The sequence below is a fragment of the Scatophagus argus genome, chromosome 15, assembly GCF_020382885.2.
Source record: "Scatophagus argus isolate fScaArg1 chromosome 15, fScaArg1.pri, whole genome shotgun sequence".
In the NCBI taxonomy this organism is placed as follows: Eukaryota; Metazoa; Chordata; class Actinopteri; family Scatophagidae; genus Scatophagus; species Scatophagus argus.
In genome coordinates, this window is record NC_058507.1 from 13,263,851 (window position 1) to 13,290,803 (window position 26,953).

Below are 26,953 nucleotides of genomic sequence, written 5' to 3' on the forward strand. Positions count from 1 at the left end.
CTGTGTGCCGCAGGTTTTTCAGGGCTTCAAGTATCTGGATTGTGATGGGAGGGTGTGGGGGTGGGCTTGAAAGATTGACACAGATTATTTTTCCATGACCATGAAACGACCTCAACGCTGTGTATTTGCGGACTATTGCTAAATGTTATGCACACATTTGTCTTTTAGGTACAGTAAGCCCCCTCGGATTTAGTTTGTTTTTCAAATAAAAGATGCAGCTCTACAGGACATTTCTTAGATGAAGTGTCAGCTATTTGCAGTTGGCCGTCAGTAACCAGTTTTTCCCATTCACTCACTTTTTATGACCTCTTACTTTTATTACATTTTCAAGCTGCCTGTGTTACAGTGAAAGTGCACACTGGATTCTAGATCATATTTTTGGGAAATTACCCTGTATGGAAAGGCCGGAGGCACTAAACTGAGCCTTGAACCTACAGTATGGACTTTACTTCAGTGAAAAATTGGATAAGCATTTAATCTAAGTGATCATATACTTTTAGACTAAACAGAGCAGTCAAAGACTCATGAGAAATTGAACATGACAGCCCCTCCAGGCTCTCTGCTGAATGAAAAGGACAGAAAGAGCTGAGAGGTGAAACTAATGGCCCCTTGATTGAATCAGTTTAAAGTGAGCCCCAGCGTTGAGATCAGGGAAAGCCATTTCTGCTACTGCTTCCTTCATATGAGGGGGGCACATGCTCTAACATGACTTGCTGAAAACTCAATATCCATCTGTGCTCCCTCTTCAGCTGACTGCCAGCCCCCCTGCCAGAACCGTGGCTCCTGCAGCCGGCCACATACCTGTGTGTGTCGCTCAGGCTTCCAGGGGCCCCGCTGTGAGGAGGTGGCTCCAGAACAGGTGTACATCCGTGAAGGCGGCGGCCTTAGGCGCATTCAACCTGGGACCAACCCTTTCCAGAGAGACCAACCACGGAGAAGGCCCTCAGAAAGGCAGGCCATTGATACCACCAAGGTCCAGACCCCACGACCTGCGACCACGAGACTGCCCGTCCACGCTGTGTAAGTGATGCAGCTGTCCTTTCCAACTTCTTCTTATTATAGTCCGAAAGAGTCTCACCTTTGCCAAATAAGGAATGGTCAAAAAATAACATTTTAAGACAAGTCCATAAACTCCAAAGTTAGTCGGTTGGCTAATTACTGTAGCTGGCGGGGTAACATGCTATAACCTGTCAATCACAATAGCTTATTTTCTATTTTATCAAGAATATGTCATTTACTCCCCTCTGCAATTTGTTCTCTTTGTCCATTATTGTATTTAATAAAGACTTTTGGAAGGGTATTTGTTTTAGCTACCACAGCTGTCACACAGGAAGGTTTACAGAAAGCAAAATTATATTAGATATTAGAAATTATTTAAAAGCTCTTGAGCAAACAGTAGTTTATTACGCTCCTGTTCAGTGCTGGTTGTGTTTATCGTTGCAATAAATCAAACCAGATAGTGGGCCCTTATGTTAAATCCTTGATACACTCTCAGCAAAACCAATGTTAAATAAAGCAAGTAACCTCTTGCTGCTGTTTGCTACAATGCTTGAAAAAGTAAACATGTGGAATGTAGAAAAATATAACATGATTTACCAAACAGAGGTATTAACCCATGCTATTTGCTATGAAAATAGTGCGCAGTGATTATATATTCTTTAGGTTTTGACCTTTTTGTTTTTTGATTTTTTTACAAAAACTGTGACCATAATGTATCCCACTAGTAATTGCTCAGACGAAGGCCTCTTTCATTGCATTCAGCAAATTCTCCAAAGACTGCTAATCAGACAGACTTAATAGTTTCTTGGCTTGAACAACTGACTGTTTTAGTTCCAATCTCGTTGGAAATAACATTTTGGCTTGATTAATCACTGTAATATGGCTAGAACCATATTCTTGATTAAAGATGTTGAAAGGGAGTAATTGTTTCTGGGAATATTTTGATGGACTGTTATTGCTTACAGGTTCTGACTTATCTTGTCAAATTTTGCTCCATTTTGGACTCTGGCCCAGTGCTTTTCTAATCCGCTCACAGTCAGTTAAAAGTGCCATAATTTGTTTGGGCACTGAGGTCATCATTCACTTTTTAGCCAGTTTGTCATCTGGGTAATTTCTATCCACCAAACCACTTAAACATTCTCAATTACATCTGACATTTATGGTGCCCCTCATGCTAATTGTGAGCTCTTGTGTCATTTTGTGCTTTTGCCGGTGTTATGGAATTACACTGGCTGAGCCATCAACATGTTTGTGGTAGCTCAATGAAACTCAACTGCAGGTTCTGGCAGATGGTTCATAAAAGCATTTTAATACATCCTTATCCCAAAACGATTATCTTGGAGTCATAGTAAATCTTCCAATCAATACAAGCCCTCTGAAGACTGCACAGTTGCTGTGCATATGTTTTCTTTGTTCTTGACTCACAGGACATTTTTGCGTCCTGAGTCACAGATCTGGGACAAATAGAAATAGACAAGGCTACAGGTTCAACATTGTAAGAAGCAGACAGTGTCCCTGAGTCACAAATACTCCTACTATGACTCTGTCAACTTTTTATATTTCTGCTGTAGCTGACTAACTGTTCCTAAGAGGCACTGTTAAAGTTCAGGATGAGCCATTTCCGCTTGCCAGAGTGCAAAAATGTCCAAACATACTGCTCAGACAGATCCCATTATTAGTAGTTGTACCCAACAGATTTTTCTCAAATTTTCAGGACAGAATAAAAGCTGCCAAAAGTACAAAAAGTCTTCATTAATCATTAGTTGAAGAATTTTTTGAATACTTGATTGTCTTTTATTTGTGCTTCCAGGAAGCTATTTGAGCTCTTGTGTAATTCACATTAAAGCTCAGCCCCAGTGAACTGCTGCAAATGTTCTGCATTCTCCTGGCCCAGAATGATGTTTCAGGGGTGGAACAGTGCTCCCCCTGGAGAAGCGGTGGATGCAAGTCTTGGTTTCATGTATCAGACTGAGGTTCTACTGCTGGCAAAGCCAGAAAAGCACGAGCGACGTGAGGTCACAGAGACTGAGAGGCAGATAGAGAGACAACACCAGAGCCAAGGCTCAATTAATAAGTAAGAGGAGCAGTGGGGAGGACAGACGCTCGGGCTCAAATAGATGTTGGTCTTGCCCCTGCTTATATACTCAGGGAGCGAAGGCCACACCGTAAATACAGCACCCAGCCAGTCTCTTTTCATTCTTCCCTACTAGAGAAGGTGTGAGGTACTATATATGTCTTTCTTGGAGCGGACTTGGTTTGTTATGTCAGCAGCACCCTGTTACTGACCCAGCCTGTCAAACGGCGCCAAGAACAAGAAATGTAGAGAAGGAGTGAGACAGACAAGGAGGGAGAGAACAAAAACAATGATAATAAGAGAAAACATCAATTAGAAAGCGACAGAATCCGATCCGTTCGGCTGAACAAGGTAAAGTCACTGTAAAGTCTAAATTCCAGAGTCGAGCTGTCATGATTGGTCAATTAATCGATTAGTCGATCAAATTAAAAGTTGCTGACAGGTTTTCTATTTTGATAATCAATAATTGTTTCAGTTATTTTTTAAGCAGAAGCAAGAAATGTAGAGGAGTGATTGCTGCATAATTCTAAGGATTTACCGCTTTTTTGCCTTTTATGATAATAAAAGAAGGGTCTTTTAGACACTTGGGGCTCTGGGAAACAGTGATGAGCATTTGATGAGTAATTATAATGAAAATAATCATTTATGGCAGCCCTATTCCAGAATATAGTCCAAAATCAGTTGAACATGTGCTTTCCAGACCCTACCTTTTACCGTCCAGTCAGCTCTGGTTCACAGCTATGAAATCCCACTGTTTGCACAAGTCAGCACATGGCAGACAGGGAAAGTGTAGTTTCTGCGGTGGGTTTTAAGAAGTTTGTCAACAACTCAGATGATGCCTAACTTAGCAGTTTTTAGCAGGCCAGAACCTCAAACTTATGTGGCTAGACAGTGGCTTTTTTGATTAGGCAATGAACAGCCAAGAAAGATTTTGTGTTCTGGTTACTCTGTTTCAGAGCAGATGTTTTTACTATATTAACTCAATAACGAAATAAAGACAATTTCAGCATTTGTCCTCATGGTTACCAGCAGAAGGACTGCTGTGTTAACATTTGATTCAAGTAGCCCTCTTCTCTTTGGCAAGGCTTTCTCTGTGAATTATTGTGTTAAGAAAGATGCATGATATTACAGACTCCCACAGTTATGTAGTCGCAGTTTTTACAAAAAAAGCAAGAGCACAAAAGCAACACAAAAGCAAAACATTTCAGATTTCTTTAGGATTTAAAGCACTTTATCAGAATGTGACAACAGCTTTTCTTGTTATATTGTATATTGTAATTGTTAAGACCCTCTGAGGGGATATGTTCTGTCTTAACAAATCTAAAGAACAATTTCTCCATCCCTATTGGCCACATCCATGGTGACAAATCTGTCCAAACAGAATAAGCTTAGATGGAAGGAAGTTCAGATGGAATCTCTCTCTGTCAAAATCTCATGATGACTGACATCCTGTCAGTCCTGTGTGGGCACAGCTGCCTTCTGAAATCTTGTTTTAAGGAATGAACTGTGTCATGAATGGTCAAGCATGTTTATGAATGAGGCCTACAAAATAAGTCTTCTTGGGATGGACAAAACATATGAGGAGCATTCTGTTTAGTTGGACTCTGAGTTGTTGGAATACAACTCCATACCCTACTCCCTCCTCTGATGTTCCTGTCTCCAGTCTTCCACCTCTCCTTTGACCATTTCAACTGTGTCCCAAACGTCCCAGCTGCTTGTTCTGTGGGATTAAAATTTAAAATAGTTACAACCTATATGCAGCTGGCAAACAAATAACTCCTACTTCCTCTTCTGTCCAGTGCTGTCTTTGCTGCGGGACAAATGCGTTTCACCGTAAACCAGCGTTTCCTGTGAGGCTCATCCCTGTTTGCATGAGGTCCTGTAGATCACAGCTAGTCTGTCAACGCCCAGTATAAAAGTCAGGGCCAGTGGTGAGCACTCCTGGAATTGCGATAACACACAGAGGACTTATTCAGCACCCCTTTTATATCAACTCCAGACCCCCCACCGTTCTCTGACATCAGTCCTCTGCAGGAAACAGAGCAGGGCAGAGCAGGATGTGTGTGCCGTACGCTTGTCATCCCTCCAAAGGTCATTTCTCTCTGCTTGCTGTTATATAATCAGACCAAGGGCAGCTGGCAGCAGCTACCTGGACAGACCTGTACAGTCATACTGCATAAAGTCCAAATTGTCATGGTTCTTATACTAGAACTTAAACAGTAGCAGTATATTTGATTACTCAATAATTTATTGGATACTTCTACTATTTCTGTTGTTTAAGCACAGAGGTGGCTTTCCTCACCGCTTCACCGAATTCTCGATGCGATTAAACTGCATCAATTGCAGAAGCCAGTCTAAACTGACCTTACACCTGGAAATGGTAATGATATTCAGTGTGTATCATTTCTAACAGCACTGCAGTAATAAAACACTCAATGGCCTCATTCATTTCATTGAGGCCATTGTGATGTCAGAGTATGAGGCTCTGATGCAAAAAAAAAACCCAAAAAACCTACAGGATCATCGTGGCAGAAATGTCACGAAATTTGCCTCAAAAGAAAAACAGATCTCTGGCAGTGCACTGCAGTGGCCAATCCAATACTTTGTAACTGTTACTTTGTTTACCTGGTGATGAATGTCATTTGATTCAGTGTGTTGCAATGCAATAAGATACACAATAAGGTGTTAAATACAGTATAATCAGTAGAAGACATGGTCTGATACTCTGCAATATGATAAGAGAACATACAATAGAGATTTGGATAAACTGTCGCTATCACTGGGGATAAACTATATTTATCTGCCTAATGTAAGGATAATTCATGACTAGGGATGCACATATCTCACATAATTCTGACCTCACAATACTGAACCATTACCAATCCACATTAAATACAGTTTTTTTGCGAGTAACACAGTAATCAATTGCCCGATGTTGATGCTGACATAAAAATCATTTCCATGCAGTGTGGTACACAGAATTAAAATTTTGGTTGAGCAGCAGGTATTGAATCTAAAGAGAGAAAGTTGGATGCAGTTTATCCCTTTATATCAGCACTGGTTCTTAATTTGAAATGTTTCAATTTAATTTCAGTGCATCAATGTCATGGCTCATTGCTTAAAGTAATTGCTGTGTAGAATTTTGCAAAGTGCAGTTTGCTTCAGGGATGATTACAGATGTGGTCACACCCAGTACCATATTGAAATGTTGAAGAAAAACAAAAACACCCTGTAACATGGAACAGAACGACCCGCAAGAGGGTGATGCATACGGCTTTCTCTGCGTTAACTGTTATGCTTATATTAGCCCCACCATTTGCCCGGTGACTAATAGGGCTGGTGGTTATGTGGCTTGTTGATTCAAGGCTTTGCACACAGCCACACAGCCGTTTCTCAGAGGAAACTGTGGTTATAGTGGGAGTTCTTCATGTTAATCATGGATCACTGGTTGCTTTCACTTCCACTCCAGACAAACCACACCACCAGCGCTGATGGGAGCCACTGTCAAAATTTTCTGGGTGACCTCAGCACCTGTACAGAAAAATAGTTTCACTATCATCACCAGTGGTCTCAGTAGTAATGATCACTGAAGTGTCTGAGGTATTGAGTGCAACAGAAATGCAGCGCTCGAATAAAATATGATCATAAATGTTGAAAGGTGGGAGTGGAAATTCGCTCAACAATGTTCTCATTGCTCAGTTGAAAGGATAATAAATAAAAAGAGTCGCCCAAATCCCACAGTAGCATTCCATCTCATAATACTCCTGATGCGTTTGACTTTGATCAGATGTGTGTGCTTCTTAAGACTAAAATATATATCCAAACATTCAGCCTGGGAAAGTTTTTTTACTGTACCACCTGGCATTCTGCTTTGCTACTCATAGAGGACATGTCCAGAATCATCCCCTTGTCTCCTGTTTCGGTTGCTGCCAAACCAGAGGAAGCTTGCATACGGGGAGTCGGGCTAAAGCAGAGTAGAGGGGTAAAGTGCAGGGTAATTCCCACAGGTTGTACAGAGCTCTATCTCACTTCTAAAACAGGCATATGACTGTGTCTAGAGCTCTGATTTGTATCCCTGCGTGGGTGACTGAGAATGAATTAGCGTGGAGTCAGTTCATCTGGCTTTCTGCTTGTGGGTTGCGCATGTGTTTGTCTTGCGTGCCGGTTTTACAGACTTTACCATTGCTCTGACCCCTGGTGAGCATTTTCATTTGTGATATGAATGGGATAGGGCTCTCTGGAGCATGGCTGGGCATCCTCTGCTTGGTTTTGTGGTGTTGGTGGGGTGGGGGGGATTGTGTATCTCTGTAACTGTGGGTTGAACATCAACAAAGTGCAGACTCAGCTGTGGAGACCACCATGTCCTCAGTTGAACTCTCTAAATGCTAGAAAAGGCAAGGAAATGGTTTCATTTTGAATTAACTATGGTAGAAAATGAAACAAAATTGATTCAGCATCTGTTATCAAACATCATATGTGTTTCTAATTCTACTGTAAATTTCTGAATGTGAGCAAGCTTATCACACAATGATATTGACTGAGCCAGGGCAGGAAGAGTTGGTGTATTTCTTTCTACATATACAGAGCCAAACAAGTCCCATGAGTGTAAAGCTTCCTGCTAGGCCAGAGGGAACAAAGGACCATAGAGAACTGAGCACTCAGCGTGGGACAGTTATGTCTTTCTCCCTCTCCATCCCAACTCTCCAAAGCCCCATCCGAAACACACTCTGTGAGCCGCAGTGCCAGCGGGCTCAGCATCCACAGCCAAATCCTTCTCATCAAGAAGGCCTTTGCAGTTGCAGCTGTTCGGGGGACAAATACTGTGCGGCAGTTATAGGAAGAGGGGCGCCTATCCCAGAATGCACTCGAGCCTCCAGCTCCGGAGCTGAGGCAGATGGAGACAGCATCAATCAGGCTCATCTCCCAGATATGGGTCATGGTGTTGAAAGCTGAATGGCTATGCTTGGAACCAACTAATCCAATCAGATGTCAGGATGTAGGGTTCCTATGGGGCCAAGAGGTACAGAAGACGACCAAACTGACACACCCAACATGCTCAAGTCCCACACACATGAATGTCCTGTTTGCAGACATTAAAATTTAACTTTGTGTTTCATGTCTGCTTTTTTCCCTCATGTTTTTTGTGAGCCTCTGGTAATGTTTTTAGAGCTTTTCTTAAGCGATGGCAGAAATTTCCTCAATCACCTCACTCATTGGAAACCCTCACAGGCTTATTGTCAGAGGGGGCTGACATATGACACTGTCCAGCATAGGCGTAGCTTCAGTCAGCACTTTGTAATCGCTCTTCCTGCTGACCTGTATTGTGGCGTTCTACAAAGGGAATGATCAGAGCAATTACAATAAACTGGAGGGTATTGAATAGCCTTCGTCCACCATGTCTCCAGGCATTTTGATTCTGGCCCCTGAACCACAGCAGCCACAGTGCTTTCTGGATTTCCTAGAGCCTGCAAATCCCACTTTAAAAATGCTGAGGTGAAAACTGCCCTCCTTGATATAAAAAAGGAAGTGTTTATTTCACAGCTTTTGGCTTATGATTAAATAGATGTCAGGATTCAAAACCTCAATGAGGTTGAATTTACAGAAAATCTATTTTCATGCAGGCAGTGGGGGAAATCATACCTATAAAATTAAGCGGAATATCATCTCTTCATTTGTCTGTGTAGCACTTTGGCTGATCCAAATAATAGTCTTTGCTAAATAAATTTCTCAATAACCTTTGCTGCTTTCAATTTTGCACTAGACCCAGTTGTTTCTACAATATAAGCCTCATCCCCTGGGGCAAGAAAAGAAAAAGCTTTCAGAATCAATCCAACCCCACTGTAATTCATTTCACCCAGGCTCTGGCTGCTACTAGCAGGATTCCTGGAAGGCCGTCCAGACAGAGAGAACATGATTTAATCCAGCCTCTGTGGCTGGTGCGATAAGCCCTCAGACACACCCAGATTTTCACAAGGGGAAATATTCTGCCAGGACCCACAATTATCCAAGTCATAATGACTAGAGATGTTATCAAAGAGAGACTGGGCCTTAATTGCTCACTGATGTTTGGCCTCATGCGGCCACGTATTTGAGAAGAACTTGTCCTTGTTTTAGGAGAAAGGAGCTTTTCGTTAAAGTGCTGCACATGTTCCTGTGACTCAGTGTTTTCCTGTTATTGCTCTTTTATAGCATAGGACACACGGGACTACTGGCAATGTTAAATTACATTTCCATGAAGCATTCAATCAAAATCATTTTGTATTTTTTGTATATTGTGACTGACTTCACTGAACCCTAGCAGATTATATTATTCACTGATTATTAATGTATCCAAGAATAAAATCATTGGTTTGCTATCTGTCTGCCTTGACAAACCTCTCATCTTATCACCTCTCTGGTGTGTAAACCTTGTTTAGTTTGAGCACAGTGAATGTTGTACAATAACTGCTGTATAATAACTCTCATGTCTGTGCAATAACTATGTTGCTGGAGCCAGCTAACTTCGCTTAGCATAACAACTGGAAAAAGGGGCAAACGGCTAGTGTACTAGCTCTAAAACTCACTAATCTGTGCAAAAAACAAACATCAATTAACTGTTTTATGTGTTTTATGCACTGGACTATTTCTTGGCTGTGACCAGTTGTCAGGAATCCGGGAACTTGTATGAATTAAAGAAACAAGATATAACTTGTTAATTAATGATGTTGTGAGATTCTGGTGGGCAGATTTTGTCACCTTTGGAATGAACCAGGCTTGCTTTTCCCCCTTGTTTTTAGACTTTATAGTAAGACTACCTAAGGCTATTTTCACAACTGCCTCTGGGTAAGAAAGATAATCAGTAATTTCTGAAATGTCAAACTGTTTCTTCAAAACAACATCAAGAGTTTTTTGAGTTTTAACTTGCAATGTGAAGATGACGTGCAGGCCTCAGTATGATCTGGCAAAACAAGCTGTGAGAATAGGCAGCAGAGGTTAAACCAGTTACTACCAGAGATTAAACATTCAGAAAAAGCTGTAATTTAGGGTAAGACTTTAATACAGCAGAGGCTGGTGTCGAGTTATTTTTGAATGTTCAGTGAACGCAAAGTTTACCACCGCGCCATTGCATGACCATGTTGCTATGAGGAACACACAACAACAGTGTAATGAAAATGCCCTTGGGGTTGGATATTATATTTATTGGTGCATGCTAAGGTTCAAACCTCAGGATTTTATTGAAAGAAACACACAGGGACCTCAGCGGTGAATGATGAATGGATGAGGCCGTTCTACATAAAGCTTGAGGAATGATATGTGTGACCACAGTGGGGTTTGACCACTAGTGTTACAGATGGTTTGGTGCACTGACTGGGTGGGTAAGAGAGGATTAATTCTTTCTCAGCCCGCAGAGACTTCTTTCACCTCCTAAAATACACTAAGGCTGTTAAGACAGACTGAATTCTGAATTAAACTGTTCGCTTCTTTGCATGTGGGCCCTGAGAGTTAGATCAAATGTGGGAAAACAACTCCAAGTTCAAACAAAATAGACATAAAATATCCAATTAACAATTAATTTCTTATCAAATATCAGATTTTGCTAAAACAAATTCTGAAGCAAAGAAGTCATTCTTGGAATCCATGTCTATGTGTGATTGGTATCTTTACTGCTAATCTTGGTTTTCTCTTTTCATAGCTACAGCACAGTTAATGTCTTGGATGTCACAGAGATTCATAACACTGTTGGGCTTTGAATAACAAAACATGAACAAGAGTCAAGTGTGTGTCTCTTTGCTAATGTTCTTGAATAACACCTCCTGGGACTAGTTTCAACAGTCTCAGTGCTCTCTTTCCTTGTCTGCAAGCTTTAGTCCGTGAAATGTGGAGCACCATCTGTTGTGGAGCATTTTGCTGAAAAAAAGGAAAAAAACATATCTCTTTTGACATTCTTAAATTTAAAACTCAAGAGCAGAAAGATACATTATCTCTGTCCATTTTAAAATGTCTGCAGGTTTAATGATGCATGGCTGCATGCCTGCAAACCATATCTTTTAACTGTTGCTTTGCCACTTGGTGGGGAACACTTTGCTTTGGAAGAAGGCCAGTATACTTTGTTGCATCCAGAAACAGTTTGTTTCCCTTACACAGTGCTCCCTATAGCTCACAGTCCACACTCTTTGACTGCAAAAGTGCATGTCCCAAATACACTCATAAATCTTCTCTTCCTTTGTTGCCAGTGCTGTTTGCAGTGGTTGAGCAGTACAAGGTTTTCATTGTTTGAGCTTCTGTTTGTACAATTTTTTTGGATTTATGCCTTTCCCCCCTGGTAGACTGATGATCTGAATGTCCGAGTACAAGCTTGGAAATGAACGGTAGTCTTTAGCGCTTTCTTTGAATGAGATGAATGTGTGTAAACTTTGATTTACACTTGGTCTTTGATGACCGTCATTTACTTTCACATTTACCAAGTAGCTTTCAAATTGGCCCAATTATGTGCAGTTCTTATGTAATAAGGGTTTTTTTGGCTGACGCTCCATGTTGGAAAGGGGTAAATGGAACCATTAAACATTTTGTTTAAATAAAAAGAATAATGACTTGATTTTCCTCAGCAGGACAGAACCACTCTTGTGTTGATTGGGCATAAACCCACTGATGATTGCAGGGCTTTGCCACTCGTCACTCTGGATATCATGTCCGGTCCAACACAAAGACAACTGTGACAGGACAAAGGGACAAGGCTTGGAGCTATTGGATTGTGCAGTGTGACCCAGACTGGGATGCTCATGCCAGATACTTCTGCCTGCTGTCAGACAGTGTTGTTTAGACATTCTGTTCAAAGCCAAATGGCTCCATCTAACAACAAGGCCAGCTCCTCATATCAGTCTATTTTCTGCATTAGCTACCATCAGCCAACTATCCAAGCCATTAGATGTGGGTTCAGACTTTGGTATTCTCAAACAAATCAAAATGAAAAATGAGCTTTGCCAAGGTAGACTTGTGCTGAGCTTCAAGTGCTGAGAGGGCCTGTGAAAAAACATTTAATATCACACTCCTTTGCCTCTTTCTAACCTACTTTCCCTCCTGAGTCCAGGAAAAGCAAAGTTCTATGTCTGAAATGCATTAGTTGTAACCGACAAATGTGCTTTATTTCATGTGGACAGTTATAGAGAGAGATGATAATGAAAGCACCTCAGAGCCTGAACTGTTAGTGAATAAATCAGCTGTGGGCCATACGTTACTGTGCAGCGCTTCCCATAAACACTCTTCTGGCCTCGTCATGCAAAGTGGGCTACGGAGATGGTTTAAGATGTAAACAATAGGCTTACTCCTGAGGATCTGGGTCACTGTATGTGTGTGTGTGAGTGTGGTGAACAGGATGATCGGATAAATCCAGAAATTCCCTGTCTATCTAAGAGACTTCTGTTTCCTGGTGGACAACTTAAAGAAACAACACAGTCACCACTGGGATGATGGGAAGTGGTGCTTTCCAAGACCCCACTAACGGTGGTTCCTGGCACTTACACAAAGCCACCAACGCAAACTCATGAAAACTTCAAAGTATACCTAGCGCTGTGTTTGGCAGTGTAATTCATTGGGTTCAATTAACAACATGGTTTATGTACAGCATCTGTCCTACAGTTCTTGGTGCTGGCTTGTGTATTCACAGTGCTTGACTGCGTGCTGTTTGTGCTCCAAAACCGCCTCCTCTCCAACTCATCTGGGTCAAGAGGCGCGGCTGGAGCTGTCATTCATGCTGCCTGTCATTCCTTCATGAGAGCTAATATTCAAATGTCGTAATGCTGCTATGAGTTCAAAGATACAACTTTGCATATTGGATGCTTTACAGTTGTTTCATGCACGGTATGGATTCTTGGCCATCACTGTGATTTGTAATTTCCTCAAACATGATGAGGTTTAGTTCGAATTGCTTTCTGCACATATGAAATGAATGATGATAATGAGTGAAAGCGCCAATGGCTTTGTGTCTTAGTTGGAGGTCTCCTTTGCTATCAGATATACATTGTTGCTTTGATCAAATGTTTGGACTGAGATTTATCAGTGTATTCTCTTTGAATGTAATTATTTAGCAAATATTCTGAACATGAAATAATACATGTCATGTACAAAGCCCAGTCAAGCCTGACACTGTATGCAAGTGAATCTCCCTCATGTAATCAAAGTGTCTAAATGATAGCACATTTTTTGGCCTCATGATTTCAGTGTGTCTCCATAATGGTTTTTCCTTGGCCATTGCTAATGTATTTAATTAAAGGAATTGTCTAATCTTTTGGGAAATAAACTTCATTTTCAATTACTTTATTTCCAAAAGTTACCGATGTTTTGTCTGTGTGTTAAGAAGAGTTAAAATGAAGCATAGCATAAAGACCTGAGCCAGGAGCAAAAGGCTAGCCTGGCTTTCCCCAAAGATATCTTCTTATATATACTAAAATTATTAACCTCTTTATTTGGGCCTTATTATTACCTTATTATGGGGCTGTTTTTCAGGGGTTGGACAAGGTCCTTTACTTCCTTTACTCGTCAGTCAGAGTTTCATCATTTCGACACTAAAAATCTGTATAGAGCTAATGGGAACTGCAGAGTTGGATGATTACAACTACTGTGTCAGAAATAAGACAAATTTTCAAGATCCAATACATTTTTGCAATCATTTTTATTGGCCTCATTTCTGTCTTTGTACCATATGCGCATTCAGCAGCTCTTTTATCACTACCATCCGTGATTTAATTAAAACTGTATGACCATCATTTGAGACCCAAAACATATTTTCCATCTGTCCGTCTCAAATCAAGTTTCATGTAATCTTGGCAGAGGTCTTCAAAATTGCTTTCAAGTCACCCAGAACAAGGCGGGGGAATGCTTCCTCCTTGGATCGCTGAGGCCTTGAAGTTTCTAATGATGACATCAAACGTTCAGAGTGAATTGTGCTTGCCATCAGCGCCCCCCCTGATCTGCAGGCGGAGAGGGCAGCGGTGAGCTCATGCTGGGAGGAAGTCACTTTGCCAGTGAAATTGAGAGAGACAGAAAGAGCAACATCTGGCACAGCCTAGGAAATGAAGCAGGATGCTTGCAGTCCAGGTGTCACTGTTAGGGATGGAAAAACCCAATCATAATTTGGAATGGACAGTTAGCCACCGCCCCTATGTCCTTAGCACCTTGACACTAGCATCCCTTGTTTCCCCATGTCACATCCTATCCCTGGACCTGCCCTGGAGATTCAGGATTTGGGTCAGCAGCTGTCAGCTATAGGTGTTGTTCGAATAAAAGATGACGTAAGAGACCATGGTCAAATGTTAGTCTCCCTTTTCCCTTTTATGGTTTAGCATCCTGTTCTGCTTGGCAGCAGGAATGTGGTTTGTACTCTGTGAATAAAGAGACATGAATGGGCTTGTGCTACATCTAACACAGCTGGGACAGGGCATGTGTGTGTTTGTGTATGGAAGCGTGTGCACATTTATGCATTTCTGTGTCGCATGCTCACACGTGTTTATTTGTCTGATCATTGCATGTGTTTGTGGGTCGACAGAGCTGATTCCGGGTGTAAATACGTGGTGTGCAGCAAACAGCCAGATGTAATAAATGTTAATGCATGTTTTATATCCTCATTTGAGGTTTGATTACAACTTCATTTGCCTTACAGGGCTACAGGTGCGCTTTGTAGAACTGTTCTTCTGATCTATTCTTCATGGTCCATCTTTGTCTTGCTCTGCTGACTGTCTGTGAGGGCACATCAGAGGGATCCAGATGTTTTTCTCAGGGCTGAATCCCAGCACTCACCAAGCTTTCTTATACCGTTAGAGCCGAGGAAGGCTCGTCTGCCTGTCTGTCTGAGAGGCACGCGCCTCCCCCAGGTCGCTCACATGAGCTCAGCTTCCAGGTCGTGCAACACAGATTCAGTAATTGACCCAAATCAAATGCTCAGCAGTAAAAAAAAAGGTGCCCCTTGCAGCCTTGATCGAGCTTTGTTCTTCGACCCTAGTTTTAATACTTCCTCCAGCCCAGTGTAACCCTCAGGATGTTGCAGACAGAGCAGAGAGTTCATAATCTAGTCAAGCAGACAAAATGGGTGATGGAAAGGTTTTGTAGTCATGATGGGAAAATCTAATGTGTTTAATCACACACTGGTCTCTGAGGCAAACGGACCAGCCACACACACACACATAAACTGGGCCCTGTGAGTTTCAGTCCCTTTAGTTGCCAGAAACTTTATTTTTTGTTAATCAGTGATGAAAAATCTTCTCTTGCAAAATAACTTTAATGTCAAACAGGATCTTTCATTAATTAGTGAAGGTCGTGACTCTCTGACTTAGAGCAGATGTTAGTTTTGAAACCCAGTGTGCTTAAAAAATTATATGGTATTATTAATTTAATTAAAACAAAATTATTTCCAACTTATTGTGCCTCATCTATAAAATCAATTAAGCAAAGCCATGACCTAAGACAGCATGTTTTTCTCTCAGGAATATTATTTTCTGTTGCACACACGGGCTACGCTTAAATGGATTTCACGGTGATGCACATACATTGCTGATGGGTGTATCTTTGAGATTGTGCATATGTGTGTGACATTAGCTTTTGTCTGAGGTCATATGTTTATGGTCTTGTGGTGATGTGATTGACAGGACCCAAGTGAGACGCGGACCCCCAGACTCCTCTCCTCAGCAGACTGGGACCTCACGCACTGTGAAACGGTATCCATCATCCTCTGGGCCTATCACCTCAAATGCTCTACCCAGTGGCAACGGCTACGCTAACGGCCGTGGCAATGAGCACAGGGACTTGCACGGACACAGAAATGGGCATAGCAACGTGCAATCCTTCAATACTCACAGGCCTAGCAGTGACAGTCAGCAAAACAGACAGTTCAACAATGCATTGTTACCAGCAGGTGAGAGGAAAAACTAAACAAATCTATTGTAAACTGTGAATGTCATAAAACTTGAATCTGTTCTCACTTTAATTGCATAGTTAACATTTGTCATCTCCATAGCCATGTTACAAACACAAACATGACCCACTCTGGCTCACACAAGCTAAGATATACACATACACATCCTGTGGTGTCATCGTTTAATGGAACCTTAACCACAAGAAGAAAAAGTTGGCAACTTCCCAGACAGTGCTTCCCTTCTCCCACTGTCCACCAACCCCACCCCCTCTGTGGTCTGCATCACACCAGGCAGACAGACGTTTGATATCAAAGCTGCATGCAGTGTGTGAGCGTGTGTGTATGTGTGCGCTGTGCTAGTCCACAATCTGCTAGAGAGCAGTATGAGTGCGTTCTTGTGTGTTTGCACAGTTACATGCTTTGATATCTTTGGCAATCTGCACTGTCACCTCTCTGACATGACAGGCACTGAACCCCGGCGCCTCTACCCACAATACAAAGAAATGTGATCTTGTCTTTCCTAATTTTCATCCTTCCTTCACTACTTCATCCTCCTCTGATCAGCTATCCAGCATACACAGCTGTCTGCTGTTCAGGCCTCTCTTGTTTTTTAGTCCTCTACCACAGCAACGGCTTTTGAACAGCTTCCCACCATTACACAACGTTCACTTGCACTCACTTGCGCTCTTTGTCTCTTTCACACATACACACATCCAAAACACCTTCTCCCAAAGATAAAGGGCTTGGAGGCTAGCCCGATACCTAATAGTATTCTCTCTCCCATTTGCTGGCCTGTGGCACATCGCTCATTCAGCTGCAGCATGCCACTGGCCAGCCGTCAGCACACACCCTCACACACTTATAAACCTCCCTTTGCCCAGATGGGGAGTGTGTCACAGTGAGGCTGACAGAGGAAAGGATGCAGTTCCTCTCCAGATTGTCTCTGCTGCTGTTCCTTTTCATCCAGGTGTGTCTATGCTTTCCAGGGGCCAACCTCACCTCCAACCTGGACCGCATCAAGATCGTTTTCACGCCTATGATGTGCCGCAGGGTGTGCAGTGGCGGGCGCTGCTACAACAGCTGTGAGAAGGGAGACGTAACCACTGTCTACAGCGAGACCACGCACAACCAGCAGCAGCAGCAGCAGCAGCCAAAGAACCAGGGCTTCCGTCTCTGTGAGTGTCGACTCTGGACTGTCTGATTATCATTAGCCCTCAAGTTTCTTGTCTGACTGTCATCCTCTCTGCTTCTTATTCTTCTCATTTCTCTTCTCCCCTCTCTCATCGTCTCTCTTGCTTACTTTCTGATTGTTACATGCTTTCGCTGTGTCTCCATCTTACTTTCTCATTCCTTTTTTATGGGGTGCGCTTGACAAAACGGGTTCCCAGTGGCATGCTGTCTGTTCTGAATACCAAGCTCAAAGAGAGGAGGTAGAGTGGTGGGGATGAAAGCCGAGAGTGAAGCTAAAAACTCTCAGTGTCACAGAGAAAGAGCGACAGGGAAAGCCGAGGAGCCGGGGGTGGACCAGATTAAAAGCGGGCTCTGTAAAAGGGGCCTAATCTCCCTTTGCATACACACACGTGGAGCTGGTGGTCCCACGCTCCCAACACTTAGCCCCATCTCTTTGTGGTTTACACCTCGCGGTTGGCCTCGCCGTTAACCATTTAACATGCTCCCTGGGAGAGCAGGAATGAATGAAAGAGGAGAGGGAGAGGCAGAAAGAGAGAAAGAGTAGCAGCATGAACAGGATTTTATAGGGATTACATTAAACCTTCCATTTATCCAGGGGGCTTTGCTCCAAATTCACACAGGAGTGTCCATGGGAAGGGAGGGGGCGGCCATTACCAAGAGGTGGGTCATACCCCTGCATGTTTCTTAGTTTTCTCGTCAGTTTTAAAGGTCCAGCTAAGGCTCACTCTAATTACCACTTGGATTAGAGGGTGCACATACCACACACATACACATACAAGTATTCAGTCATAGCTCACATGAATACAAACCCCAACAGTCATACAAGCACACAATGTTCACCTAAGTGCACCGGGCTCTTTGGGGAGGACCTAGCTGACTTATGAATATATAAACAGGTTGATGTTGCAGATTTATGTGCCCATTAATGGGGCTTTGGAACATGGTGGAGATATTCCAAACACTTCAGCGTCTTGGCAAAGGCCTTCTTCAAGATTACATTCCTGGCACCTCCGCTTCTTCCTGAGAAGCTGTTTGTTTTGAAGCTCCACTTTTAATTTTCTAAAAGTTTCCCTTCATTACATAAAAGCATGTGTTAAAGAGCATGTAAAAAAGACATTGCTTTCCATTTAAGCTCGCATCCTGTTACTGCTCGTGTGTGCGTGTTCGTCGAGGAATGTCAAGTGGACAGCAAACAGTTATCTCATGCCGCTGTTATGCTCCTTACACGATGCAGTAAAATTCGGCTGGATAATTACAGCCGGCTCCCTTGATACGCACCCTGTGTATGACACTTACTTCAAAGCCTGATATTATATTGTGTAGAAGTCTGTTTATTGGGTGATAAGTGTATGTGCGTCTGTATGTTTTTGTGTGCATGTGTCTGTGTCTGTGTGTGTCTGTGTTGGGTGTCTTTGGCTGTTAAATGGACAGACAGATAGGCAATCGACAGTAGCTTGTTGTCTAAGAATAGTTCTTGCTCCATATCGGAGTGGCCTGGCGCAGACCAGTCCAGACCTGCGTCCCACACTGAGAGCATTTAATAGCCTCATTGAGCTGAACATTTAGCCAGCATGTCTAATCACAGGAGGCCTTCCTGTTCATGTTGACACCAACACTCTACCTGTCTCAGTCTCTCCATCCGTCTCTCCTCTTTGTTATTCTCGCACTGCTTATTCCCCCTTTTCTCTCCATTGTCGTCTCTTTTCTGTTTCAAATCTATGCTATTCACATTTTCCTTTCCTAATCCCTTTCATTCCCTATCTCTTGCTTTTCTGTTTGTACTCCATCCCTCCCTCCCTCCCACCCTCTCTTCCTCCTTCAGTCTCACTGTTGTTAATGCTATGTGACAGGAAGCTCATTCCCTACATGCCATCAAGACTGTCCAGCGATTCTCTGCGCCCTGTTATTATGTTGCCGTCTGTCTCGATGAGACAGTGAGGATGCGGCTCACAGTATGTTTCCATCCTTGGCATCCTTTCCTCTCACAGTATGTGAGCCATGTGTATCTCCAACTGTAAAGCAGCCCTCATATTTGTGATGCGTGGTACTGCTGAGTCTGAAAAACACAGTGCTTCACTTTATTTATCCTTTGTGCCCCAAAATGGTTCTTTTCTTATTCGCCACGGTTGGATAGATTTTTTCATTTTGATAGTCTTTGATGTTTTGAGTTAGGTGAGGTCAGGTCAGACCAAATCTGTAGATGGGAGCAGGCCCAGGTACGCAGGGTGCTGAGCTGGCACCCATCCCTTAAATGCCAAAAGATAAGGCAAGTGAAAGGGCTGTGAAAGCACTACTGTCAAACACCATCTGGCCGGTACCGTCTTTTCCTTTCTTTCGCTCCCCATGATAAATTGCAAACAGTAAATCAAACTCTAGACTGAGCACGTTTTTGGGATTCAGTTTACTTCAAGGGTTAAGAGCCATTTGGTCTCCTTTGAAGATTTGATAATTTGGGAAAGTCTTGTTTTTTTTTCTCCAGCTGTTAACCAAGCAAGTGTTCCATACACATTCATGCACTTGTTCATTTCTCTGAATTATTGCAGGATTGCTGAATCATAACTCATCACCACGCACAGCAGTCTATAATTACTGATGTGAGAACTCTCCATTGAGGGAAGTGCAACATGAGGGGCAGTGCCATGGCTCAGGACGATGTTGAAACTTTATAAACCTCATGTGGAATGAGGTGCTCTGAGTGTCAGAGAACAACGTGACCATTGCTAACTGTTTGCAAACAAAGCCTGTCCACATGAAGCCTCAGCACATGCCTTTCCTATTAGGACTAGCCCTTCTGTTTCTTATTACTGGATCCCGCTGTATGAGGATGCATAAATCTGTGTAATTAAATGTGGCATGCTCTCTCACTTCTAATAACCTCTCTTCTTCCTCACCGCAGTCTTCTGTCAGATACCTTGTCTTAATGGAGGCCGATGCATCGGCAGGGACCTGTGCTGGTGTCCGTCTAATTCAACAGGGAAGTTTTGCCACCTGCCAACCCCTTCTCCTGTCAGACCGACCCCTCACAGTCACAAGGATGCCAGCCAGCAGGCACCAAAATCTCCTTCACACTCCATGTATACCCTACCACTGTCCAATCAGCAAGGTAATCCTCCAGCACTGTGGCTAACAGGAGGGCAGTGTTTGGCTTCCCTCTGACTGCCTTAGCACAAAGTAAAACAACAAAATTCATCTGCACATCACAAATGAATTATATGCTTCTACAAGCTTGGTGTTGTCGAGACTACTTTAGGGATGAAGAAGCCATAAATGTGCTAGCTCTTGTCAGTCTCACTATCTTTATTCTCTGCGCTGTGTTGTTTACTTCCCCACTCATATTTTGTTGAGGAACCTGTACATACTGAAGAGGGAAAAATAAGTTTTCAGTTATTGAAAACTCACTCAGTGACATTTAGCAAGTTTGTTTCATGTGGACTCCAGCTTGAGTCCTGCCTCTTAAACGTCTACAAACCATTCCTTTTTCGCAGAGTAGTTTATAAGAAACACAGCTTGTTCCACTGCAGATTATCTGGTTCTTCCTTCCTCCAGAAGTTAAGACCACTTGCTGTGGGTTGAACTAAACACAAGAGTTTTAATCCACTGATGGCAGTAATTACTCTGAAATTTATTTTGCTTCATTTCTCTTTTTTAGATGTTGGAGTGACAAACCCCTTTTTCCTTTGCCTATTGCTCCACTCGTGTTTATGACCACAGCACATCTTTTTTGAATACACAATGCATACTCCTTGATTTTGAACACTGTTCGTCATGTAGTGCTCTGCCCTTGCAGGCCAGCAGTGGAGGCCAGACTATTTTGAGCAGATTAAGTAATGGATGACTCAGTGGAAGCCCTCATATTGTTCGCACAATGCTGCCTTTATCAAACAGAAGTGGATATTAGAAACAGAGAAAGGCAACATCATGAACTTATAAGGAAAAATATAAAGAAGAAAGATTTGCTCACTTTCCATCTCTGTCTCTGATATCAGTCTTTATTTCCTCCGGCTAAGCATCTCACTCTGTCTCACAGTAAGTAGAAGCAGAAGCTTTAGACTTGCTCAGAAATGTCCCATCCTCCTCCATTTGAATTCAATTAAACGAACAATCATAACCGAATAACATGAGTCCAGTGTCTGTGTTGTCAGGTCACAACAAATACGATTTTTGCATTCACTGAGGCAGCTTCATGTCCAGGCCTCTTGATAAGGTCTACTTCCACTCCTTAGACTCTCCCTGCCATCTGTCTGTGAGACTATGATTTATGAGAGCAGGTCAGGATTCTGGGAAAAAACCCTGGCACTCCATGAAGATAGATGCTTCCCCTCTGTCAGAAGGACAAAAGAGCTCATTCTCCACATTGCAACATCTTCTCAACTCCTCAACAAATCTGTTTTTGGTCTTTAAAGATGATTTGATTTAAACCAGAGAATCCAAAACTCTTTGCGTTGTTGTTGTTTTGTAGTATCTTAATAACGTCTTCACTGCTGGGAATTCCCCATATACAAGTAGATCTCATAACTTGGTGATGAAGAAAGCTAAGTGTGTGTTGAACAAGTTTGTGCAGGATGTTAGCTGATAGCTCACAATCTGCAGTATGTATATACAGCTTTTATCCCTTGGCTCAGGATGCTTCCAGTTACACTATTGAAAATTTGAAACCATAAACTATGCACTATATTGTATAAACAGTGGGTCTCTCCCTCTTCAGTGTCTCTCCACCCATCCTTGGTGAACGTCCACATTCAGCACCCTCCAGAGGCAGAAGTACACATCCACCAAGTGGCTCGGGTTCAGCCAGGGCAGAGACCGGCCACCACAGAGGGGGCTCACTCTGTCCAGCAACGCTCACAGCCCGGGAATGGCTACAAACCCACCAGTGAATATAGCAGCAGGCACCCACACACCAATGGGAATGGCCATGGTCATGTCAGACCACACTACCATCAGAATGGACATGTGGGAAGATGCTTTCAGGAAACAGTTGATGGACAGGTAATGTGTTAAGTCATTAAAACACACAATACACACTGTCATCACCAGCTGATATAAGACATATGGTATAGCTTACCCCATAGTAGGTGTTGAGACCCTTGGGAGGAGGTGCTGTTTTACTACAGGTACCATTATGTTCCCATCCCATCATCATCTCTAATAACCTGCTGTCTCAAAAAGGAAGTAGGCATGTGGCTATGTTTTATGTCATGTCTGTGATGTATGTAACATAGGCATGCTTTGAGTTAGAATGCATTCAAAGGACAAAGGTTAAACTTCATATTTAGTCTGTGTCCTCCTCACTATGGGTCAAATGGGAAGACTTTCATGGTCTGTATATATATATGGTATGTACCACAGATATATTGCAGTTTGCATGGCAAGAATAATGTATGGCTGTCACAACAGACATGAATGCAAGGGAAACAGAAGTTAGGAAAGGGAAGCACTTAAGTGGCGGTGCGTGAGCTTGGCTAATCTGAGGCTAAATACTGCATCTGTTTACTTGGCTGTGATAAGGCATTATTTTTGAATCTTAGCCTTTAGCTTTGCAGTTACAGCAACACACTGATTTGTTTTTGCTGAACTGCCGCTCCCATTTTCTCTACTCTGGTTTCAAAGAGAGATTGAAATTAAACCTTCTAGTCGGTGATTTCTCAGGACTCCAATAGATCTGCAGGAGAAAAGGAGCACACAAAAACTTCAGCCTGTAGTTTTCCATCTTTTTCTGCCCATATACCAGCATCTTGTTGTCCAGAAGAATGTCCTCTCTGTTGCCTCTTTAATTTCATAAATTGCTATTGGACAAAAATCCAATAAGTAAGTCTGATAGAAATCTCTCTTCACAATTAGCTAAGTGATTTAATGAGGCATGCCAGGAGGTTCATAGTTGTTCTTGAGACTCAGTGTTTGTGTCCTCCAACTAACTAGTCTCAGATGTGTCTAGTTCACTCTGTCCTTCCAGATAGGTATACACACAAACACACACAGACTGAGACAAACACATGTACAAATTCTGCCATTGCCAACATACACACATAATTTTGCACGCAAACAAGCATGCATGCACAAACGTGTAACACTCATTTTTTCCATAGATTTAATACAGATGTGTGTTGTTGTAGTGTGGCAAGCCTCTGCCAGGCCTAACCAAACAGGATGATTGCTGTGGAAGTGTGGGCGCCTCCTGGGGTCTAAACAAGTGCCAAAAGTGTCCAGCCAAACCAGGTAAGCTCTCCCGACTGAAGCCATCAGATCTGAGCAATTTTTTGTTCTGCATTGTCAAATCTGGTCTAATTTTGCTGGTATTATTTTTTGTTGTGCTATTAGTGTGTTGATCTCTTGGTATTCTTGCACTTTTATTCATAATGATTAATAACAGCAACATGCAGCCTGGCTCTTCTTCTCTGGGTGGATTTTTATAGCATTTCGCAGGCCTATGCAATACTTAACTGATGATGATTTCCCAATCGCAGTCTTCACTGGATTCCTAAACTCTTATGAGGTGGCTGTGTGATTCACCTATGCACCCAGTAGTAAAGAAAGTTGTAAAAATGAAGTTGTTTTCACTTCCGTAAAACCAAAACCAGGTCTGCAAATGAAAACACATTTAGCATGAAGATGAGAGCCTAGCAGGAGTGCCACCCACCCTGCAGGAAGACTAAGCCAAAATGGCTTGAAAGAGGGAGGAAATGAACAGCAACAGTTCAGCCGCCTCCCAACCAGACCTGCGGTAGGTTTGAGAAACAGCAGCAGGGTGGTTGTACACCAGCATGCAGGGTGGGTGGTGATACCCTTTACTGTAGGTGGAGGCTCAGTCGGCCTGACAGCTATGTGTGTTATTTGGAGACCTCATGGAAAGCAGCTTTAGTGGCACATGGGGACACTCAGTTATTTCCCAACACTCTTAGTCACAATCATATTATGGCCATGCCTACTCGTGTCGGTTGGCTGTCAAAATGCTTGTGTCTGACTAGACCTTAATCAGAAGCAGACATCATCCCTCTGTCTCATCCATCTGTCTGTCCATTCTTTTCTCTCCCGCGTTCTATCCCCTTCAGTATGCCAGATTCCTGCTCTTCCTAAGTCCCCGCCACGGTCTCTTTTGGCTCCCAGATGTTTTCCTCTCCTTTGAAGTTTGGCTGAGAAGCCAAGTGAATACCCCTTCCACTCATTTTTGTAGATGTTTTGAGGGGCAGCATACTGTAGGCCTGGGTCCCAGGTCACACGCAGACAGGGAATAGAGAGAATGAAAGAGAGGAAAAATGAAGTCAAAATGAAGTCATATACTATGTCCCAGAAGTCTTGGAGGGAGCCTTAATAATAGAAATGCCTTGAATTCCTCTCAAGTGTTATTGTTCTCAGTTTAGACACTTGGCTAGATCTTTCAGCTACATTCCTCCCCTGCTGGCTGAGACGTACGCTTTCGTATGTGTTTGACAGGAATGATATACAACCTGTAGACAACAGTCCCTGACAAATGATGCTGTTCTTTTAATTTCAATGTGAATGGGTCTGTTGTCGGCTTGCACTATGGGTAAAAAGTCATACAGCTTTATAAGAGTCTCCTGCGTCTCATGTTGAGTAGGTGATAATGATGTCACAAAAGCCCCGTTTGTGTTTAGGAGTGTAGAGCTACTATTGGTCAGTTTATAGCTGGTTACAAAATGTGCTGTTGACTGAGAGCAAGCATTGCTACTTGATTTATGTTATTACCTTTATAAATTAACATGACTACAGTTATTTTGCACAGAATTTTTAGTGATTCTTTGTAAGTCTGCTTCTTAAATTCTTAAATCTACTTGTAAAGCTTTGACCGGTAAAGAACCCGGGCAACAGTTGTATGCAGAGTCTCTGCCATCTCAGTTCTTTTGTCTTCATGGCGTAATGGTAGCTAGGAACACTGATTAACCAGTGACTGGACCTTCCAGACACAGGTGTCTTTCTTACTACAGTGACTTGAGACACATTCACTGCACTCAGGTGATATCCATTTCACTAATTGTGAGACTTCTAGCACCAGATGGCTTTATCTTCGCTACATTAGGTCAGTCACTTTAAAGGGGGTGAATATTAATATGCAATATATATGTTTTATGCAGTATTTTGTATTTTTTAATTAATTGACATTACTTTGTAGAAATCTGTTTTCACTTTGATATTAAAGTGTTTTTGTAAATTTTTGCAAAGAAAAAAAGCCAAATTATATTCACTATTATTCCATTTATAAAAGCAAGGCGGGAAAGACATCCATAGGGGTGAATACTTTTTATAGGCACTTTATATTGCCATTGATGGAGTCTGGCTGCGTCTTTGTAAATGTATATGTATTTCAGCACAGTTGACCTCATTACATAGCTGAATATTATTTATTATTGTGCACCAAGGACTTTATGTCACTTTTGTGGCAATAAGGGAGGGGATTATGACGTTATGGAAGCATGGATGCCAGTATGTCCCATCTCAGTGGGAGCCAAAGGCTTTAGGAGCAGCTGCCTTTAAAAGTCACATGCTGAGGATTCCTAGGTCGTAATGAGATCCAGATCAACCAGAACAGGCTGCAGTCAGCTCAGTTCCTCTGGTTCTGATGATGAGGTGGAAAAAAAAGCTGCACTGCACTTTGTTCGACTTAGTTAGTTCAGTCAAGAATTGCAATTTGTTGTAGAGGTGGTCAAAACTGTAGTTAAGTTAGAAAGCCAACTAGAGACTCAAGTCAGATGGGAATGAGATAATTGGCTGCACAAGTGCTATAAGAGGCATGTGGCAGAAACTGAGAGTAGCTTTTGTCTCTGTCCTGGCTAAAGGAGAGGGCAATGTTTGTGTTGTTCTGAAGATGACTTAAGGCTCAGTTTTGAACAGGAAAAGTAATCTGAGGTTCCCTAAGCCAAGGCTGTGGCCCAAGTCTGAACCATACTATAGTATTGGCTTGACTCTGTTCAACACCAGCCCCTCCCTCACTGTGAGTTTCACAGCTAATGGAATTCCACAAGCCATTCGTCTCCCCATCTGTCACTGCTGGGCAGCTTCCCTCTGTGTGACTTTTCCCGTCTGCGATGCTGGGAGGCTTCCCAGGGAGCCAGATCAGACCTCCCTGGGGCCTAAGTAACCTCCACACCTACAGGAGCCTTGGCTTCTTCCTCTAACTCTGCCTCCCTAGGTCATTGAGGTCATCATGATGTCACTACCGTATCTCTTTCTTTGCCCCACCCTCTATCCATGGGAGTTGTCTGTCTGTTTCAGCCCCCCTCTCTGTGTCTCTCTGTAATGAAGACACTACTCTTCATGAGGTTTAAATCAAGAAAGTCAGATGAAGCAAATAAGGAGTGCGTGCGTGTGTGTGTGTGTGTGTGTGTGTGTGGGGGGGGGGGGGGGGTCAGATCTTCCTACATGAACTCATCCCTCCCAAATCTATTCCCCAGACATTTAATCTGACTTCGATCGAGGGGCTAAAGCATCCACATATTGCTTTTTATTACCACTGATCAAACATGAACACTTGTTAATGAGTGACAAAAACCAGGGATGCGATGACTTTGCCTCAGAAATAGGCAGCAAGAGAACAGATGCATTGGAACAGCCCCACGGCAGCTTCTCGCTGTGATGAGATAGAGACGTCACATATCATAGACAGCATTTGATTCATTGATGTTGACTTAGTGTTATCCCTTCAAAACTAGAATGATGGAATCTATTATCTGGGCAGCAGTGTAGCTAATCAGGGCTGAGCAGACCTAACCACCACGAGAAATAAATCCCAGTTGGAGGCAGATGGATATGAGGCTGCATTTCTTAATTGGATACAAGCTAAGTTAAGCACA

At 42.6% G+C, this 26,953-nt stretch overlaps 1 protein-coding gene across 1 annotated transcript in view; it reads left to right on the forward strand.

Annotated features, from left to right (window-relative positions):
- LOC124071880 (latent-transforming growth factor beta-binding protein 2-like) overlaps positions 1-26,953 on the forward strand; it is an 80,009-nt gene that overhangs the window by 13,641 nt on the left and 39,415 nt on the right. The window contains exons 3-8 of the mRNA XM_046412901.1: positions 750-1,020; positions 15,691-15,956; positions 16,943-17,131; positions 20,044-20,250; positions 21,853-22,136; positions 23,261-23,363. Coding sequence (XP_046268857.1) covers positions 750-1,020; positions 15,691-15,956; positions 16,943-17,131; positions 20,044-20,250; positions 21,853-22,136; positions 23,261-23,363 — 1,320 coding nt within the window. The remainder of the gene's footprint in view (positions 1-749; positions 1,021-15,690; positions 15,957-16,942; positions 17,132-20,043; positions 20,251-21,852; positions 22,137-23,260; positions 23,364-26,953) is intronic.